The sequence below is a fragment of the Arvicola amphibius genome, chromosome 8 (assembly GCF_903992535.2).
Source record: "Arvicola amphibius chromosome 8, mArvAmp1.2, whole genome shotgun sequence".
Taxonomy (NCBI): domain Eukaryota; kingdom Metazoa; phylum Chordata; class Mammalia; order Rodentia; family Cricetidae; genus Arvicola; species Arvicola amphibius.
In genome coordinates, this window is record NC_052054.1 from 111,551,163 (window position 1) to 111,570,171 (window position 19,009).

Genomic DNA, 19,009 nt, shown 5'->3' on the forward strand with positions numbered 1-19,009 from the left:
AAATGGAACCAGAAGGTATGTAGACTCAGCTCTGAGACTCTGCCTGGTCCTTTCCCAGGGGTACCACCACTGCTCCATTTCCCCAGGGGTACCTCCACTGCTCCATTCTTAGTTATGGAGAGGCAAAGGGTCTCTTCAGAACTAGAGTCTCCAGCCCATGATCAAAGCCCAGGATCATAGCTTTCACACTACTGAAGGAAGCCATGAACATAAGACGTAAATCATCGCTCTTATTAAAGTTGGTTGTGCATTAGGAAGCTCCTACACACGCTGATTCAGCGCAGCGTTATACCTTCCCTTTGAACATATTCACATTAGAACACGGGGCACACACAGGCCCACTGGCAGATGACTATCCTAATAGCATTGCTTGCTTTTTGTTGAGATAGGGGTCTGCTATATTGCCTAGACTGACTTCTACATAACCCAACTGGCCTTGACCTCCCAGTAATCCCGCTGCCACAGTCTCCTGAGTCGTGGGATTACAAGTATTCGTTTCTATGCCTGACTACTAAAGGATTCAGGAACAGACTAGGTGATGACGTCAACTGTGTGATGTTCTGTGTAAGATTTCACAGCCTGGATCCACAGGCAAGGGTGCCAACTGGAAGTTGGCATGGCAGCTTTTCCTCACCTCAAGAAAACAAACAATAAGCACAACAACAAACTGTGATTGGCTCTAGAGAGGGAGCATGGCATGCTGGCCCTCCCCATCTTTCAAATCTTCCCTCGGGGACTTCATTGTGTGAGTCTGAGCAACTTATCTGATGTTTTTCTATGCCTCAATTTCTTGTCAGCAAAAGGAAGACTGATACTCTCTTCGTTGTGGGTTTGTTGGCTGTTTAAATCAATTCCTCTAAAGTTTTAGGACAGTTTATCGACAGATCCTCAATAGGAAGACATAATAATTACTGACATAGGGAATTTCACTTCTTACAAATTTGCACAAGCCAAAGGCAACTTAGTTTCTTAATGTTGTTTTAGTGCATCCAGACTTAGTTCAGTCAGGAAAACAGTTTTTGATGAGGCTGACACCACAGAGACCAAAAAAAAAATATTTTTTTTGTGACCTAGTATAAAATGGTCAAAATGAAACAGAAGAGATTGTTACTGAAGGCTCTGGCAAAGGGGCAAGGCTGGGAGGGGTTTTAAAGAGGGCCTTCTATTCAGGTGGCCTGGCAGGCCACTGTAAACATCAGGGTATTTAAGGAGGAAGTCAGAGCCCATTGTGGTGCACCAAATGGATGTCTCTTCAGTGTAACAGAGCTGCAGATGGCTATCAGCGCAACAGAGCCGCCTCCTGTTCCTCTCCGCCTGGTCATTTCCTTTTCTGAGTTGAATGTAAGAACCACCCACTGGCGTGGTTCTCAGCATTATAGGTTTTTAGGTCAAACAGAAACCCCAGGGAATGCCTGAAAAAGCCGAGCCAATAGTTACCCCTGTCCAGACCGGATGACGCGGAGCTACTGCTGTTGCGTATAGCAAAGTCCGCACTTGAGTGACGTTCCCTGCTGGAGCATTGGAGGAAGCCAGGAGCGTGTGAGATCTGGCTCAGAGCTTGGTTCAGAAGTTGCTGAAGTTTATGTACAGGGCTCCGTGTCAGGCCTTGGTTCATCTTTGAAGGCTGAACAGTGGTCCCTGCTGGGTAGCCTTCATTATCATCTTCACCTAGGCGTGTCATGGACGAGACACAGGAGTCGCTAGCCTTGACTGTGCACCTTCTTGCTGACACTGGGAATGGCTCGCTTCTGCAGCAGGCGCTGGACCAACTCCTGGATTGCATCTGCCCAGAGGTGCGTCTCTTCCTGGTGTCTGAACGGGCCAGACCGGTGAATTACCACGAAAAGTACCACCCCCGGAGGGCCCGTTTCCCAGGGATGTCTGTTTCGCTCTTTCTTCAGGAAAGACTAGGACAGGAGCGGCTGTTTCGAGTCCTGGACTTCCTACAGCATTCACCCTGGCAGGGTTTCCCTCCCCAGCATGCACAGGGGAGGCCTTGTACCTATCTCCCTGCCAACCAGGAATTCTACAGTCTGCACAACCAGATGCCAGTGTGGGGCATAAGGCCAGTGCATTGTGGCACTGATATCCTCAGAGTGACTCTGTACTGCAGTTTTGATAACTACGAGGATGCCATCAGGCTGTATGAGATGATCTTGCAGAGAGACGCCACCATGCAGAAGAGCAACTTCTGTGTCTTTGTTCTCTATGCCACCAACGACTTCAGCCTGCAGCTCTCTCTGAAGCAGCTGCCTCTGGGAATGCCAGTGGATCCCAAAGAGTCTTCGGTGCTGCAGTTCAAGGTTCAAGAGATCGGCCAGCTGGTGCCTCTTCTACCCAATCCCTGCGTTCCCATCAGCAGCACCAGGTGGCAGACTCAGGACTATGATGGCAACAAGATTCTGCTGCAGGTATTTCATTTCTTGTGTTTCTTATATGTGCCAGGGTTACTAGCGTTGGTAGGGTCAGAGCCAGGACCCTGGAAACTTAAACAAGCTAGGCTTGGCCACCCATCATCAGTAGGCCAATTAAAAAGATGGAAAACAGAGACAGGAGGTCTATTCAAAGCAGATACATTGGGAGAACCCTCTCCCTGACATGAAGTTTGGGTTTAAATAGAGGGCAAGACGTATGTGTGTGTGTATCTAACTAAGTAGTCCTGGCCTGGGTGTGGTCCCAGTGAGCATCCATTCATTATTGTCTCAGTTCCAACCTCTCCTGCAGAATAGTCGGGCAAGTTGTGAAATCTTTCTGGCAGTCAAGCTCCTCCTCTGGCTACCATCAGGGCCCCAGCTTTCTCCTCTCTGCAGCATGAGAGTCCCGGAGAAATCTGAGTTTCTCCATTGCATCATTAGTCTGATAGGCAAAGGAGGGGCACAAACATTTCTTCTAAATGGCCTCATCCCTGCCAGAACGGTCACACAAGCACATGGAAAGGTAAGATGTTATGTCTGGATGAACCCTAAGGGTGGTTTTCAACCTGATTACATTGTAAGAGATTGGGGAGGTTTTAGATTTGTGCATGCCAAGTTGTTCCACAGTCCCCTTAGACTAGTGAGTCTGGGGAGACCCCAAGCATTTCTTACAAAAGAATAAAAGGGCTTATTGTGTGATTCTAATAGATTCTGCAGTTGACAGTCACAGGCTTCAGATTATACAGGCTCCTCATGTGACAGGTATGTAACGTCTGACTTGTGTTCATCTTCAGCTGAAAAGCCCACAAGTCTGACAATGCTCCCTCCCCAGAATGCCCTTCCCCATGCTGGTCACCCATCCTTACACATGTTGCCCCCTCAGACTCAGTAATAATATTTCTGGAAATGTTGGAGCATCTTGCCAGAGTTGTGCCTGCTACTGGGGTAATGGAGCTCTCCCCTTTTGGTTCTTAGTCTCATTAATAAAGGAATTTAGGGACAGACCCAGGCAGAAACTCAAGGGCAAATTTCTTCCTCTTCTTCTTCTTCTTCCTCTTCCTTCTCCTCCTCATCTTCCTCTTCTTCCTTCTTTCTCTTCCTTCTCCTTTTTCTCCTTTTTCTTCTTACGGCATATGGTGTGGCAGCTAAGCTTTAGCATTTAGTAGCTGTTAAGGTCACTGAGCTGACCTTAGCTCAGTGAAGGTGATACTGGCATCTTCCTGCATTAAGGTGGCTAATTTGCATGAAATGACGTAACTGCCGTAAATGTGCATCATTACATTTTAGCTGCTGTTGTGCATATTATGCACTGTACTAAGAAGATTCTCAGATTACTAACTTTATTTAATCCTTATAACAATCTATGACGTTATTACCATTCCTTTCACAGATGAGAAGACAGGGGTACAGTCATTTGTTCAAGACACAGCTAGGGTGTATCTCTGTCAGATCTCAAAGTCTGTTTGACTAATGGTGGCACCACAGAGGTGAGCTGGGGCATGGGAGATGCGCAGGGTGGTGGCGGTCCCTGTGCTTACAAGTGTGCAGGAGTTACACGACAGTCAAAGCAGATATCCCATGGTGTCTGTCCTTGGCAAATGATCAGAACTCACCTTAAGGCCTAGTGTATGGAATCACACTTGGTAGCAAATGTTACCTTTCCCCTTGTCTAACTTCCTTACAATCTATTCCCCTTAGTTAATAAAACATGAATTATATGGATTCTATCAGGAACCGATCTTTTTCTTTTTCCCTTGAGTAAAACATAGGAGATACTTGTCGAACAAAAGTGAAGGCTCCAGACAGCTGGGAGGGGACCCCAAGATGTAGAAATCAGGGTTCATTTTTTTTGTGAGTTCTTTGTCTTAGTGATAAAAGAATTGAAAATCAGACCCAGTGTGAGGGAGATGTCTCGACTGGTAAAGGTGCTTGCAGCCACGCCCAAGGACCTGCTTCCACTTTCTAGGACTCCCTGGGGGGAAGGTGAGAAGCAAGGCCACAGAGTTGTCCTCTGACCTCCACTCAAGCGCAGTGTTTACTACCTTCCTGCTTAGATGCCTTGTGTCCAACTTCCCAGTTCCACGGTCGTTTGAACTTCCACATTTAGTTCTGGTTAAGCTCTGGAATTAAAGTTAACATCCCTGGCATGTGGCAGGGAGCATGTCCCTATTTGCTCCCACTGTGAAGGCTAAGTGATGTTTGACTGGGAGACACAGCTAGATAATTAGTCATTTCAGAAAACTGACTCAAATTTTGGGAGTCTAGAGAAGATTTTGATGAGGGAAAATCCAGTAAAGAATATGAAGATGACTCCATTGTCTTGGGATGTTTTAGAAGTCCTAGCATCTGTTAAGCAGGGGTCCAGCATGAGTCCTTCATTCTTGCGGCCTCCCTTGAACTCTACCTTTGGGCGCATCTTACCTTCTCCAGAACACTACTCTTGGTCACTTTTTGACCTCTTCCTACCCAGGACTCTACACTTTCGCAAACAAAATGAGGTATTGTTTTCTAGAAAATTCTACTCTGATTTCTTGTCATAAAAATGTTTGAGTAGAGAGTAGTACAAAAGGATAGACTATACTTTGCTATTGAAATTAGCATGTTGTAGCTACAGTACAGCCATTTTGCACTTAGAACAAAGTGAGATGTTTAAGCCCAGTGTAATCTTTCTTGGGGTAAGTGTTAGGACAATAGGGACAGATGATGAATAGTCTTGCTTTTGTAACTAAGAGGCCCATGTCTTAAATTAGTATCCCTAGGATCCAGTTCTTAGCTCTGCTACCTTGTTCTTAGCTCTATAATCAATTCATAATAGTCCAATAAAGTTTCTTGATTAGACTCTAATTGGAGCAATATAGACTCTATTCTCGCCTCTGAATTGATGTTTGTACCCAAAGAATGGAGTTCTGTGATAAAGTTAGTCCTGAGGCAAAGATCTGGCCTGTACTCCAGGTGCTGTGTGGGGTCACACTGATATCTGGAGCTGTCACGAAAGGATGAAGGTTCTTAATTAAGATCGGAGTGGAGAAGGCAACTGTTGAAAGTTTGCAAGCAAATTTCACTTAAGAAAATCGTATCTCCCGGCGGTGGTGGCACACGCCTTTAATCCCAGCACTTGGGAGGCAGAGGCAGGTGGATCTCTGTGAGTTCGAGGCCAGCCTGGTCTACAAGAACTAGTTCCAGGACAGGCTCCAAAGCCAGAGAGAAACCCTGTCTCGAAAAACAAAAACAAACAAACAAACAAAAAATCCTATCTGCCACTGAGAGGATCAAAATCACAAATTAACCTCTGTACAGATAACCCTCCATAGAGCCTGGGTGGGAGCAAAGAGGCAGGAGGGATACTACATCCAAGGCGCCAGGGAGAAACTTTCTTGAGGAGAAGAGCTGAGAAGACCTGCATGAGCTAGATGACGCAGCAGGGGCCAACCATGAACGGGAGAAAATGTGTTCCGAAAGGAGGAAACAGTGTGTACTACACTTCCTTAGCAGGACACAGTTAGCACATTGCCCGAGGCTACACGGAACTGCAGTAGAAGGAATGATATCATGGCACACGGATGGACCAGTGGCCAGAGGCCAGGTCTTCAGAAATATAATCCATCGCGGGCTAGGAGCATCAGGAAGGAAGGCAACTTTTCTAATCCACTCCGATGAAGGCAGTATTCAAAGTAGTGCTTGGAAATGGGAGGCATGGGCATTTGTGTATGCGTGAACACTTGATAGGTAGCTTTGGTTTAACTTTAGCACAATATCCAGCTGCTGGTGGAGCCTGTGGGCAGCACTGACACGTATAGTTTGTGTTATGAGAATTGAATGAAAGAACACACACGCAAGTGATTTGTCCTATAGAAACTTTAGCGGAGGCCGCGCCAAAGCAGAGCAATGGCCGCCTTTGGGCGTCAGAGGCTGTTAGTTCTCTCTAAGGGACACTGTCCACAAAACTTCTTGCCATCATCCCAAAACAAAACTCCAGACCTACTAAACTGAATTCAGCATTCCTTCTTCCGAATAGCGCTAGGCAGCCTATGTTCTGTTCTGTCTTCATGAATTCCCATGTAAGGCATTTCCTGTAAGTGGAAGGATGGAATCCTGTTTCTCCAGAAATAAGCAGTTTATTCAAGGACTTCTTTCTTGCATGTCCAAGCTGTACTCATGCAGACTCATGACCCCTTCTTCTTTGTTCTTACCTTTCTGTCATTGTTCCCTACACCCAGCTCACTGCAGGCGGGCACTCACTCACACATCTGCACTTACTGAGTACCTGGGCTGCACTGTGCTTGGCCAGTGAGAGTCAGAGGCATTGACCACTATAGAAGAGCAGGTTAGCATTTGAGGCTTCTCAATGGATTACGGAGTTTTCAAAACAGTCAATTGGAAATGGTTTTTCCACTCTTCAGTGTTCTGGTGCCATCTGAGAGTCTCTTCACATCTACCTAGTTTCTATACCATCATTTTTCCCATCTCGGAGAAATTCTTTTGTTACCTTTGTGAAAAACTATCAGGGGGACACAATATTGCTTCTTGTCATAGGAACGAGCCTGCTCCTCAATAGCTGAATCATCCATCTATGATGATTTTCTCATGTTTTTCAAGTTGAGACTTGCAATGAGGGATGAACGGTCTCCCTGTTTATCATAGCTGCTGATGTTCTCCGAACTTGGGAAAACCTTGTTCTCAGTTTGTGACATTTCAGTTCTTAGAAAGCCGAGCTCCTGGTGATCACAATTCCAATAAATGCATTTCCATTTGTTTTCTGACAAGAGAAGATTTACACGTCCTCCAGGGATTTGTCCCAATCACTCAGAATTCTGTCTTTTTTGGAAATTTCTCATTCTGACAGCCCACACTACATTTCTAGATTGACAAGGTTTTTCTTCCATATGGCCTAAAGGTCTCAGGCTCTTCTCTGCCTGCTATGTTCCCTCTCTCTAGCTTAAGAAGATTGCAGAAACATCCAGTTGTGTAAAAAGAAAAGAAAAATATTCACTTAAAATTCTTTTTCTTTCTTTCTTGTGTGTGTGTGTGTGTGTGTGTGTGTGTGTGTGTGTGTGTTTATCGTTTTGAACATGCTCAGTCTGTGCTCTACCACCAAGTTACATGCCTCAGGTTGGGGTTCCTTAAAACAACTCCACGAGGTAACGAAATGATAGCCAGGAGTTTGGTTTATAGATGTTAATTTCCATCTTTTTCTCTGTGCAAAAAGAATGGATTTCGTTAAATGTTAAGCTTTGCCTGTTCAACAGGTACTGAGTTCTTGTCGCCAAGAACTTGTCTTCTTGTAGGCAACGTACTGAGTGTGAAAGGCTCTGTGATGAAGAGCTTTATGATACATTGGCAATGTCCACGGGTAGATATGCAGAGTAGATAGACACATAACCCAGCACACAACAGAACGCCAAGGTCTGTGAGAAGAAACAGCAGTATCAGACGGTGGGCACAACCATGCCATAAGCAGCTTTCCCATATACCAGACATCATTATCATTTTGCTTTCATGACAATCCTGTGATGCTGGCACTTACCTTCTCTTACAGGTGAGGAATCGCTGGCATAGAAATATTAAGTAAGTTGTCTAACGTCCCACAGCTAATCAGTGGCGAGGTTGCCATGTAGGAACACCTAATCCAAATGTAGTGACATTGAGAAGACTTTCGTGAAGAGATGATGTAGAAACCTGCAGTTGGCAGAGCTTAGGGTTCCCAGGGAAAAGGTTCCAAGGGAGCCCTTCTAGGTGGAAAAGATGATAGATGAACAGAAGCAACGGGAAAGGGCAGGCTATGCTTTAGGAGTTGGAAGACGTTCAAAGGGAGAACGTGATGCATTCTCAAGCATCATGGCTTCTTGCTGCAGATGGGCAAAGTAGACTAATCAAAGGGCTCACCTTCATCTTGAGACAAGCAGGACGCCATTACAGGATGGTGAAAGGCCCCCCGCGAGGAGAGGTAAGAGTGGACTAGTCGGAAGGCCAGAGGACGTGATGGTTGCTGCAGGGATGCAGATGAGACCTGCTAAGTTGTAAGGCTAACGGCAGCGAGAGGAGAAAGAGCTGCGAGAGCCTAGGAAGCAGAGTCCAGGGGAGTAGGTGACTGCTCTACCCGGGGCATGGAAAGGGGCAGAAGAGGCTCTTGTTTCAGAGACGAGTGATAATCAGGTAAATGAAGAAGAAGAACAGAGTTTCTGTGGAAGCAGATGAATTCAGTGGTGCAGATGATTTGGAGAGAGCTGTATTTGAGGGCCTGGTGCCTGGAAGGCAGTTGGGTAGGTAGGTATGAAGCTTTAGAGACAGACGAGAGTGGTAGCTATGTTTCTGTGAGCCTAGTTACTTGCATGACTATTCAGATATCTGAAGTTGGGCAAGGTGTGTATATAGGGCAGCAGCACTCAAACTGTGAGTCCAGACCCCTCTGACAAACTCCGGTCTCCAAATTATTTACCTCATGATTCATAATAGCAGCAAAACCGCCATTAGGACCACGAGGAACTGCTTCAAAGGGTTGCAGCATTAGGAAGGTGAGAACCACTGTATGGATTAAGAAGGCTTAGGGGAGTTGGAGAGATGGCTCAGTTGTTAAGAGCACTGGCTGCTCTTTCAGAGGTCACAGGTTCAATTCCCAGCACCAGCATTCCCATTCCAGGGGGCTCTGCTACCCTCTTCGCATCTCCACAGGCAAGAGACATATACATGGTATACAGGCATACATGTAGACAAAACACTTATACACATGAAATACAAATACTTTTTTAAAAAGAGGGCTCAGGTCATCTCGGGACAGCTGTGACATTACATGAACCACGTGGAAAAAAAAAACATCTTTATGGAACCCGAGAAAGGCAGAGGGGAAAGGAGTAGGTTGGTCTGGAAACCTGAAGAGAAGACCACAGAAGTGAAGGACACAGATCGCAGAGAAAAATCCTTCTAGGAGCTCACAACAAAATGGTCCGTAGATGACTGTGGTACTAGCCGGTTTGCGGAAGCGTAGGCAGAGGTGGAGGTTGCCGGGGCAGGGTTAGCAGGAAAAATAAAGGTAGAAATATTTTAGAAACAAATGTTGGAATGAAGAGCAGTGGAGAGAAAGCTAGATGGGAACGAGAAGATAGGAGACTCGAGAGGCCCTATTACTAGCTGAAAAGAAAGAGGAGAGGGAGAGAGGAGAAGCAGGGGAGAGAAGAGAAAAAATGATTGACAGGCTGAGGTCATGGACAAGGCAGAGAAGGTAATGGAGATCACAATACAGGTAGCGGCTGGTCCCTTCCGCATGTACTTCAGACTTATTCATTTCTCTTCTTTCTCCATACGTTTGCCATTCCTGATGTGGGATGTGCTTCCCTTTAATTTCTTCATGCAATCTCACGTCTATTTTCATGTCATATATGTGTATACAATGGTCTGCTTAGTTTTAACTGAATTTGACACAACCTAAAATTACCAAGGACAGGAGTCTTAATGAAGAATTATCTAGATCAGGTTAACCTACGGAAATGTCTGTGGGGATGTGTTGGTTAATTGATGTAGAAAGTCCTAGCCCATTGTGGGCAACACCATTCCCTAGGCATAGGGTTTGAACAGTATAAGAAACCTAGCTGAGAACATAGCACACTATTAAGAAAATATGGTTGCATACACTTATTTCATTCTGCTCTTGACTATGGATGTGATGTAACTAGCTGCTCAGATTCCTGCCTTGGCTTCCCTCAATGATGGGTTGTAGCCTGGGATTTTAAGCCAGGTAAATTCTTTCTTCCCTGAGCTGCGTTTTGTCAGAGTATTTTATCATGGCAACAGAAGTGACACTAGAACATATAGTATTATGTAGAACAATCTTTGTACACTGTAAAATGCATTACTCTCTGGTTAATAAAGAGCTGACTGGTCTATAGCTAGGCAGGTAGAGACTGGGCAAGAAAGTCAGGCCAGAAGGACACTGGGAAGAAGGGTGGACTCTGGGGAGTCTCCAGAGACCTAGGAAGAAGAACGATGAATGTCCTGTGTTGAAAGAAGGTACTTCATGGCAGAAGGTAGATAAGAAACGTGGGCTAAATTAAAATGTAAGCATTAGCTAGTAACAAGCCTGAGCTGTTGGCCAAGCATTTACAATTAATAATTAGCCTCTGTGTGGTTATTTGGAAGTGACTGCCAGAATACAGGAAAGCTGTGCCTGCAATATTATAAGTATATTATAATATAACATGTTATAATACTTACCTGTATAGAATGTAGGATCCACAAATAAAATAATGTATGATATATGGTTTTTGAGTCTGGCTTATTTTGCTCACTATGGTAGTCTCCAATTGTGTTCGTTTTCTGCAAATGACTGACTAGAACTTCATTATATGTATGTGTGTCACAATTTCTATGCTTGTGGGAATACCACTATGGGATGCATAGCTGAAGAGTTTTAATCCAGCACACCACAGGCTTTTCTTTCTGACAGCAGTTGGTCAGAAAAAAATGGGGTCTCAGGGTCAAACCCACGGATTTGTTTCTCCAGACTGGGCAATCTAATCTTACCCCAGAATGATTTGGGATAAGGGATATCCAACCCATACTATTATATTTTTTTTACTAAAAAACAAATAGATTAAAAATAAAGAAAAGAATGGAAGAGCAGGAGAAGAGAGAGGAGAGAAAAGGAGGAGGGAAGAGACTGAACCAGCAGGGCAGTGGAATGGAATCAGGCGACGTAGTGACCAGCAGGGTTGCAGGAGGGCAGTTGTCCCCAAAACAGCTACCCAGACACAGCTTTCCTGTGCCCATGGAAGTGGCTTCCAGATTTTCTATGCATTTGACACACTGAGGAAATGTGTGCATTCTTAATACCCATGTTACATCCTTATTTGGATACACTTGAATTTTAAGGGTAGGGTGCTAGGGCCTTTTATTATTGCAGCACGCAACAATGCTAGGAGACAGATGTGTCTCCTGTGGGGTTGTCAAAATGCATATATTAAGATGCGTGGACATCCATGCAACAAAGCCCCTCTAATGCTGGCAGGAACTGGTTCTGACAAGAGCACCACACTAGACGGGTTCCATTTTGAAATCCCATTGGTAGATTAGGGGTGGGTATCTAGATGTGTGCAGCTCTTTAGGAAATGTATGGGACTTGTCCCACAAATGGAATCTAAGGATCCTAGAGTGGTGGTTTTAAATCTGTATTTTAAAAATCATGCAGACATGGAAGTGGGGTTGAGAAAGACGTAGCAGTCAGTGTTACCCATATGCCATGGCCTCCAAGCTTCGGAAGTACGGCTGCTTCATGTTTGGGACCTCCAGGTAAAGAATTTTAGAAAAAAGACTTAGAGAGAATGAATGAGAACCGCTGACTCATTGATCTTAAGAGAGGAGATACTGGGCAGTTATGGGACAGGAACTCAGAATAAATTTCCATTTTTAAACGACTGGAAAAGAAATATGAAATATGAAAATGATACAAAAGTCAAATTCCAGGGTCCACAAATAGAAATATAGTGAATCGCAGCCATGCCGTTCATTTGGGGCTTGTCTCTGGCGGCTTGGCTGAGCCGAGGAGCTGGGCTGATATCTCCATGGTGAGACAACTGGTACAGGACCCTCTCACAGGACATATTTGAAATTTCTAAAAGAAGAAATAAATGTCTCTTATTTTGGGGGATTGGCTTTGCAGTGTCTCTGTTTCTATCACAGAGAAAAGTTAGAAGAAAGCATGTATGCCTGCCGTTTGCAAAAAAATACTGTGTGCATTCAATGAGTGACTCACTGTAGACTTGTTCCCCCCACCCCGTCCTAACTTCTGCCTTCTTGCTTTGAGAGACAAATGTACAGTTCTTTCTTTTCCTCTTCAAAGATTCTGTTTTAGCGTGGTGGTGGCTCACATCAAAGCCAGTGCATAAAGCATAGAGAACTTTATGACCCCACAGACATATAGCCCTCTCTGCTCTCAACCTCTTTGAAAGCTCTTCAACTGGGGGTGGGGGGGCTCATGTAAACTCTCCCATAGATGCTGGAGTTTGGACTGTCCTGATTTGTGCAGGTATCACAGCCCCTGTGAGCTCATGAGCACCACAGCCTTGTCCCGTCCTTAAGACAGCGTTTCTTAGTATTTCTCCTCCTTCAGCTCTTACATTCTTTCTGCTCCCATCTTCCATATTACCTGAACCTTACTGTATGTGTGAGGAGGGGCTTGGTATAAATGAGTTTATTCTCAGCATGTTGATCATTTGTGAGGTTTGGCATTAACCACTGCCTGCTTAGAAGAAGCTTCGGTGACCAAGGTTGAGAGCAGCATTAATCTATAGGTATAAAAAACTATAGGTATAAGCATAAATACTTGCAAGGCAGTTGGACGTGACCATTTTCTCTCCTAGGACCTATGAATGTAGGAGGAAGACCACTTGTTTGTCCCCAGCTGCTCAGCCCCGAATTCATCACACAGAAACTATATTATTTAAATCACTGCTTGGCCCAATATCTCTAGCTTCTTATTGGCTAACTCTTACATCTTAATTTAAGCCATCTCCATTAATCTGTAAATCGCCACAAGGTCATGCCCTACCAGCAAAGTTTTAGCACGTCTGTCTCTGCCAGCGGCTCCATGGCTTCTCCCTGACTCTGCCTCCTTTCTCCCAGCATGCCATTTAGTTCCTCCCTCCTACATAAGTTGTGCCCTATCAACAGGCCAAGGCAGTTTCTTTATTAACCAATGGCATCCACAGCGTACAGGGAAGAATCCCACCTCATATGAACTCCCCATCAAGGTCATCTCAGGGAGAAGTCCTGAAATCTGACTGTAAAGTCATTGGTTTCCTTCATAACAGTTATGCCATATTTGAGCCAGTGGGTATGTTTTGGCTAGAATTGCTATTAAAGCAAGCAGGAGCTAGTGCTGGAAAAGACGGCTGCTGTCTTTTCTTCCCCACTGGCCGGGTTGCAGTGTTCAGCCCTAGCCAGCAGATGGCAGTTTCCCAGGCAGTTGATCTCTCCGAGTCTTGCAGCCAAAGTATATGGTTCCTTACCATCTAGCTCTGGTGGGCAACCAAGACCCACGGCAAGAGCTTTTTTATTGTGGGTTCCTGTGGGGACTCCTTGAACAGTAACTCATAGAGAGGTACTTGATACCAAATTCTAGGGTAAAAATCTGCACGTTCAGAAATCGTCTTGGGAGAGCCCTGTGAAAGAGCTGGCATTTTCAGCTTCCCAGGAATCTAGGATGAAAGGTGTCCAGTGACCTTGATCCTGTGCAAAGAGAGGGCAGCCACTCATAGGATGGGGATTTTGCTGACCAGCATTGTAAGAATGTAACTTGTGTTAATTAAAATGCTAGAAAATTCATATAAGTAGTTTTCTCTGTTTTCCCAGATAATACTATGCTCTACTGTGTATAAATGGCACCTTAAGAAAATAAGGAAAATTTGTTTTAAAAAGGTACTAGCTTATTAACCTGCCTGGGGTACCCACATGTCTCAGACACATCTAAGAGGGATTCCTTTATTAGCATGATCTGGTAGAGGTACCACCAGCGTTGGAAGGTTGAATTCCCATTCTGGTCCTTGTCCTGATGGTGGCTACAGGCTTTGACTGTTGGCTGTTGTAATATATCACTTAAATTATCTGGTCAGGTCACTGAGCAATGTCTGTGCGTGTCATGTCTTTGGGTGTTTAAATTACTAGATCTACAGGAAGTGTGGTGGTGTCATTCCTGATGTCGTTGTCAAAACCAGTAAGAATGAGAGTATTGAACATTTTTTTTTTTTTGGTTTTTCGAGACAGGGTTTCCCTGTAGTTTCTAGAGCCTGTCCTGGAACTAGCTCTTGTAGACCAGGCTGGCCTCGAACTCAGAGATCCGCCAGCCTCTGCCTCCCGAGTGCTGGGATTAAAGGCGTGCGCCACTACCGCCCGGCTTGAGTATTGAACATTTTAAACAGATTCGTGTGTCGCTTCCGCTCAAATGGCACCGCTGAGGACAGGCACGGCACGTGATGCTTCTAACAGCAGTGGAGACCATGCTTCATCGGTTCTTCCTTTCCTTGTCTCATAGGTCCAACCGAAGCCAGGACTTGGCGTTAGAAATGCTGAGTGCTCCTTCCTGAATGGCAGCCTCAGCGGTGACATGCATCGACAGTGCTCCAGGCTGAAGTCTGACTCCACACCGAGAACCTTAGAGCCACGGAGCCGGAGGAGCAGGAGCCGGAGGTTCAAAGTACATTCTCTGGAGCTTCCACAGCCCAGTGGGACATCGGGAAGCTCTAGCGACCCTTTCTGGAGTAGCCCTGGCCGGTCCTCCCTGGCCGATAGCTCAGACACAGGCGTGCTGCAGTACCGCCTGCCTGTCCCCGTGGAACCCGAGATGCGAATGAATGCCCTTACGGAAAACAGCTTCCAGAAACTCGAGGCAGAGACAAACGTTGACACTGGCTTCACCGTCATCAATTCCAAACCCAGGAAATCTTTTATGAGATTTCCCAGGGATTTTCAGAGCAGTCAGCCACCATGCGGCTTGTCGGGCTCTTCCTTCGAGGTGCCGGCTTCCTCAAACCAAAGAGTCTTAAAGGATAGACACCGTCCTCTGTCACTTCCTGGTCAAAGGGACTTTGGTATAAAGAAGAGAATCTCAAAATGTGCCCACCATCTTCCTGTCCAGGGTGAAGAGAAAGAAGAATTCTTCATCTAGCATAAAATGAATGTGTCTCTCTAAGAACAAATAAGATAGAATATTCTAGAAATGAAGCATTGTAATAGTTGCCCCTCTCTCTGAAATACCTGACAAAAGCAACTTAAGGAAGGGTTTTTTGACTCACACTTTGGTGGGAAGATCCATTCGGAAAGTCACGGAAGCCAGAGTATGAGGCAGCTGATTATGTACCTTTATGGTCACATGGCAGAGCGGGAGGGAGGATGGGGGGGGCGGGGGAGGCTTGACTTGTTTTTTTTTTCCATCTGGGACTCGGGCCCATGGAAAGACCCACCCACGTTCAGGGTGGGTCTTCCTTCCTCAGTTAAATCTTTCTGGAAACACTCTTTCAGATACACCCAGAGGTGCATTTCCATGGTGAGTCTAAATCCAGTTAGGTTGACAAAGAAGGTTGGAACTACAGACGCAGATCCAGGATCGTCCAGTTTCTTGCTCGTCTGCGAGGACCCCAGGTTCCCAACGCACAGATTCATAGTGCTTTCATGTCCAGTATTAGAAGTCCATGCGGAGCTGATTGTTTGCGGGCTGGATGGAAGAGAATACAGCCAGGCAGAGGAAGAAAGCCCAGTGCTGGACTTCTCAGTGGCACACTAACCCAGCTACATGTGTTGGTTCAGCACCCTGATGAGAACACTAGCATTATATGCAAATGAATCACATGCATTATGCAGATATGAGTAGTGTGTGTAATTTGGCTTTAATTTTTACTTGAGATTGCACGGCTTATTCCCCCTGGACAGTGTGAACTATTTATTCTTTAGTGCTTTTTAATTTTCATGTGACCTCCTTTGGTAAGTAGGCCCTGTTTACCACATACCCTCTTGTGGTTTTGCTTTCAAAGTTCTTTGCATCTGAAATGACTGAAAATGCAAAGTGTTTTAAAAATTATTACCCCCTGCCCGCCCAGTTTAATTAGTAAGAGTACCAAAAGCCAGAAAGCTAGGGTAAAATGAATACTAGACTCTGCGATAATTCTATTTCTCATTTGTTTATGGCCTACTCTGAAGGGGGCATCACTTCTTGTTAAAAAACCAAGAAAGAAATGGCATGATTAGCAAATTTCAGATCTCCGCTGAGCACAGCCGAAAGGTTGAGCTGACTGAGTCACTAGAACAGGACTTGTGAAATAGATGTCTTTTGGGGGCTCCCAGGGGTTTCTGCAGTTCTTATTCATTCATTTATATATTCACCCCATTAATATTTTTGCCTGCCTTATGATGTATGTATGATATGATACTTAGACATTTTGTGGCCACCAAACTCAAAAGGTGGCAATGGTTTTGCAAATGTGAGAATATACAGAACCGACTCTTTAAAGAGGTGTTGAGATTTAGACTTAGTCCACAATCCAGGCCCATGTTTGCCATATAAAGAAGCACTGCCTTTGTTACTTGTTGCATTGTTTTGATAAAATACCACAACAAAAGCAAGTTAAGGGAGGGAGGGATTGCTTTGGCTGACAGTTCCAGGTTGCAATCCATGATGATGGGATCCTCCTGGTTCAGAGTTTGAGGTCTCTAGACTCATTGCCAGCTGGAGAAAAACTCACCCACTTTTAGGCTTATTCATCCCATCTCAATTAACCTAGTCAAAATAATCCCTTGCATGCACTCCCAGAGACGTGACCTAGGCATTCCAACCCAATCATGCTGGCAATATCAGCCATCACACGAGCATTTGTAACCTGCAAGTGGAGACGGCAAATATTATAAATTGCAGTTTACGGTCTTGAAACCATAGTCACAAGGAACAGTCTCTGCTGCCCAGATGCTGGAGTTTGGGGATTAGGTGTATACTCATGATTAAAAATAAATGAAGCTGTTAGTGCCTGTGCTGTTGGTTGTCCTGTTCAAGAAGCTGCCTCCTGTGCCAATGCATCTGAGATTATTTCCCACTTTCTCTTGTATCAGGTTCAGTGTATCTGGATTTACGTGGAGGTCTTTGATCCACTTGAACTTGAGCTTTGTGCTTGGGGATAAATATGGACTGATCTGCATTCTTCCCCACGCCGACATCCAGTTAGACCAGCACCACTCACTGCTTTTTTTCCCCCCATTGTATAATTTTGGCTTCTTTGTCAAAAATCAGGTGTCCATAGGTGTGTGGTTTTACTTCTGGGTCTTTGATTTGATTCCATTGGTCCACTTGTCTCTTTTTATGCCAATACCGTGCAGTTTTTTAAAAATATTTTTATTTATTTATTATGTATACAATATTCTGTCTACCATGCAGTTTTTATTGTTATAATTCTGTAGGAGAGTTTGAAATCAGAGATGGAAGGGTTTTTTGTTTTTTTTTTTTTTGGTACAAGATTGTTTTAGCTCTCCTAGGTATTTTACTTTTTCATATGAAGTTGAGTGTTGTTCTTTTAAGGTCTGTGAAGAATTTTACTTGAAGCATTTTACTGGGATTTTGATGGGCCTTGCATTGAATTGCTTTTGGTAAGATTGCCATATTTACTATGTAAGTCCTACCAATTCATGAGCATAGGTGATCTTTCCACCTTTTGATATCTTCTTCAGTTTCTTTCTTCAAAAACTTGAAGTTCTTGTCATACAGGTTTTTCACTTGCTTGGTTAGAGTTACACCAAGAAAGGATTGTAGAAGCCAGAGGGGTCAAGGACACCACAAGAAAACTCACAGAATCAACTAACCTGGGTTCATAGGGGCTCACAAAGACTGAATGAAAACCAGGGAGCCTGCATGGGACTGACCTAGACCCTCTGCATATATTCTTACGGGACTCCTAACAGTGTGAATAGGAGCTGTCTCTGACTCTTTTTCTGGTGTCGGGGAACTTACTCCTCCTACAGGATTGCCTTGCCCAGCCTTAATACATGGGGAGGTGCTTAGTCCTACTGCAGTTTGATATGCCATGTTTTGTTGATATTTATGGGAAAGCTGCCTTTCCCTGAACAGAAATGGAGGAAGAGTGGGGGTGGGTGGGAAAAGAGGCGGTGGGGTTAGGGGGAGGGACTGGGAGGAAAGGAGGGAGGAGAATCTTGGGGTTGTAAAATAAATAAATAAATACATTTATAAAAAGAACAAATAGAAGGTGAAGAAATGGCTCAGTGGTTAAGGGAGCTTGCTGCTCTCCTAAAAGGCACACATCTGATCCCAGAACCCACACTGGACAGCTTACAACTGCCTGAAACTCTGGCTCTGTGAGATCTAATTCACTCTTCTGTCTCCATAGGAACATGCATGCATATGGTATACATTCACATAGACACACAGACACATCAAATAAAAATAAATATTTAAAAAATATTTGATTCTGTGTCTATCATCCTCTCAAATAGGTGTAATATAAGAACACATATTCTTGTTTAACTACCATCTTTCCTTTTCTTTGTCTCTTCCTCCTCTTCCATGCCTCCTCTCCTTCCTTCCCTCCCTCCCTCCCTCCCTCCCTTCCTTCTTTTCTTCCTTCTAGGGATGTAACCCAGGGCTTCTAGGATCCTTATGGGGCAAGTCATCTTCTAGGTGGTACACTTCCAGCCCCAGCTAGATCTGTCAAGACCTGGAACACGTACACCCAACTGGAGAGAAAGCCTGGCTTAGGCACCGACAGGCCTTGCAGAAACATGTGCAGTCTGGGTTTGTGTGCTCTGCTGAGAACACCCGGGGACCCGAGGAGAATTGCAGGTGGATAACAACAGGAATTCCAAATTGATTTTTTTTTCTGTCCATTAAACATCAAAATAGTCTCATTGTATTTTCCCTCTACCCTCACAGATTAAACTTTGGTCTTAGAAAATAGTATGAGGGACTTAATGTTGGTGTGACTTTCTATAAAGGCTTTTTCTAAAACCTCATTTCCGTTGAACAATTGAGTTGCCAATGAAAGCACAGCAGGGGAAAGTTTTAAATTTCCCTTACACTTTTTGACGCTATCTCAATTTCTTCAACATAAAATATG

At 44.6% G+C, this 19,009-nt stretch overlaps 1 protein-coding gene across 1 annotated transcript; it reads left to right on the forward strand.

Moving 5' to 3' along the window:
- The first annotated feature begins 1,520 nt into the window (after positions 1–1,520).
- On the forward strand, positions 1,521–15,217 carry Fam124b (family with sequence similarity 124 member B). Its single transcript, XM_038340477.1, has 2 exons — positions 1,521–2,411; positions 14,434–15,217. Exons 1-2 carry the CDS (start codon positions 1,680–1,682, stop codon positions 15,064–15,066), a joined length of 1,365 nt encoding a protein of 454 aa, XP_038196405.1. The 5' UTR covers positions 1,521–1,679; the 3' UTR covers positions 15,067–15,217.
- Positions 15,218–19,009: the final 3,792 nt, after the last annotated feature.

Coding starts and splice junctions, on each gene's coding strand:
- Fam124b (XM_038340477.1), top strand. CDS start 1,680: ATGGACGAGACACAGGAGTCGCTAGCCTTGACTGTGCACCTTCTTGCT. Junction 2,412..14,433: donor GCAACAAGATTCTGCTGCAG/GTATTTCATTTC, acceptor CTTGTCTCATAG/GTCCAACCGAAGCCAGGACT.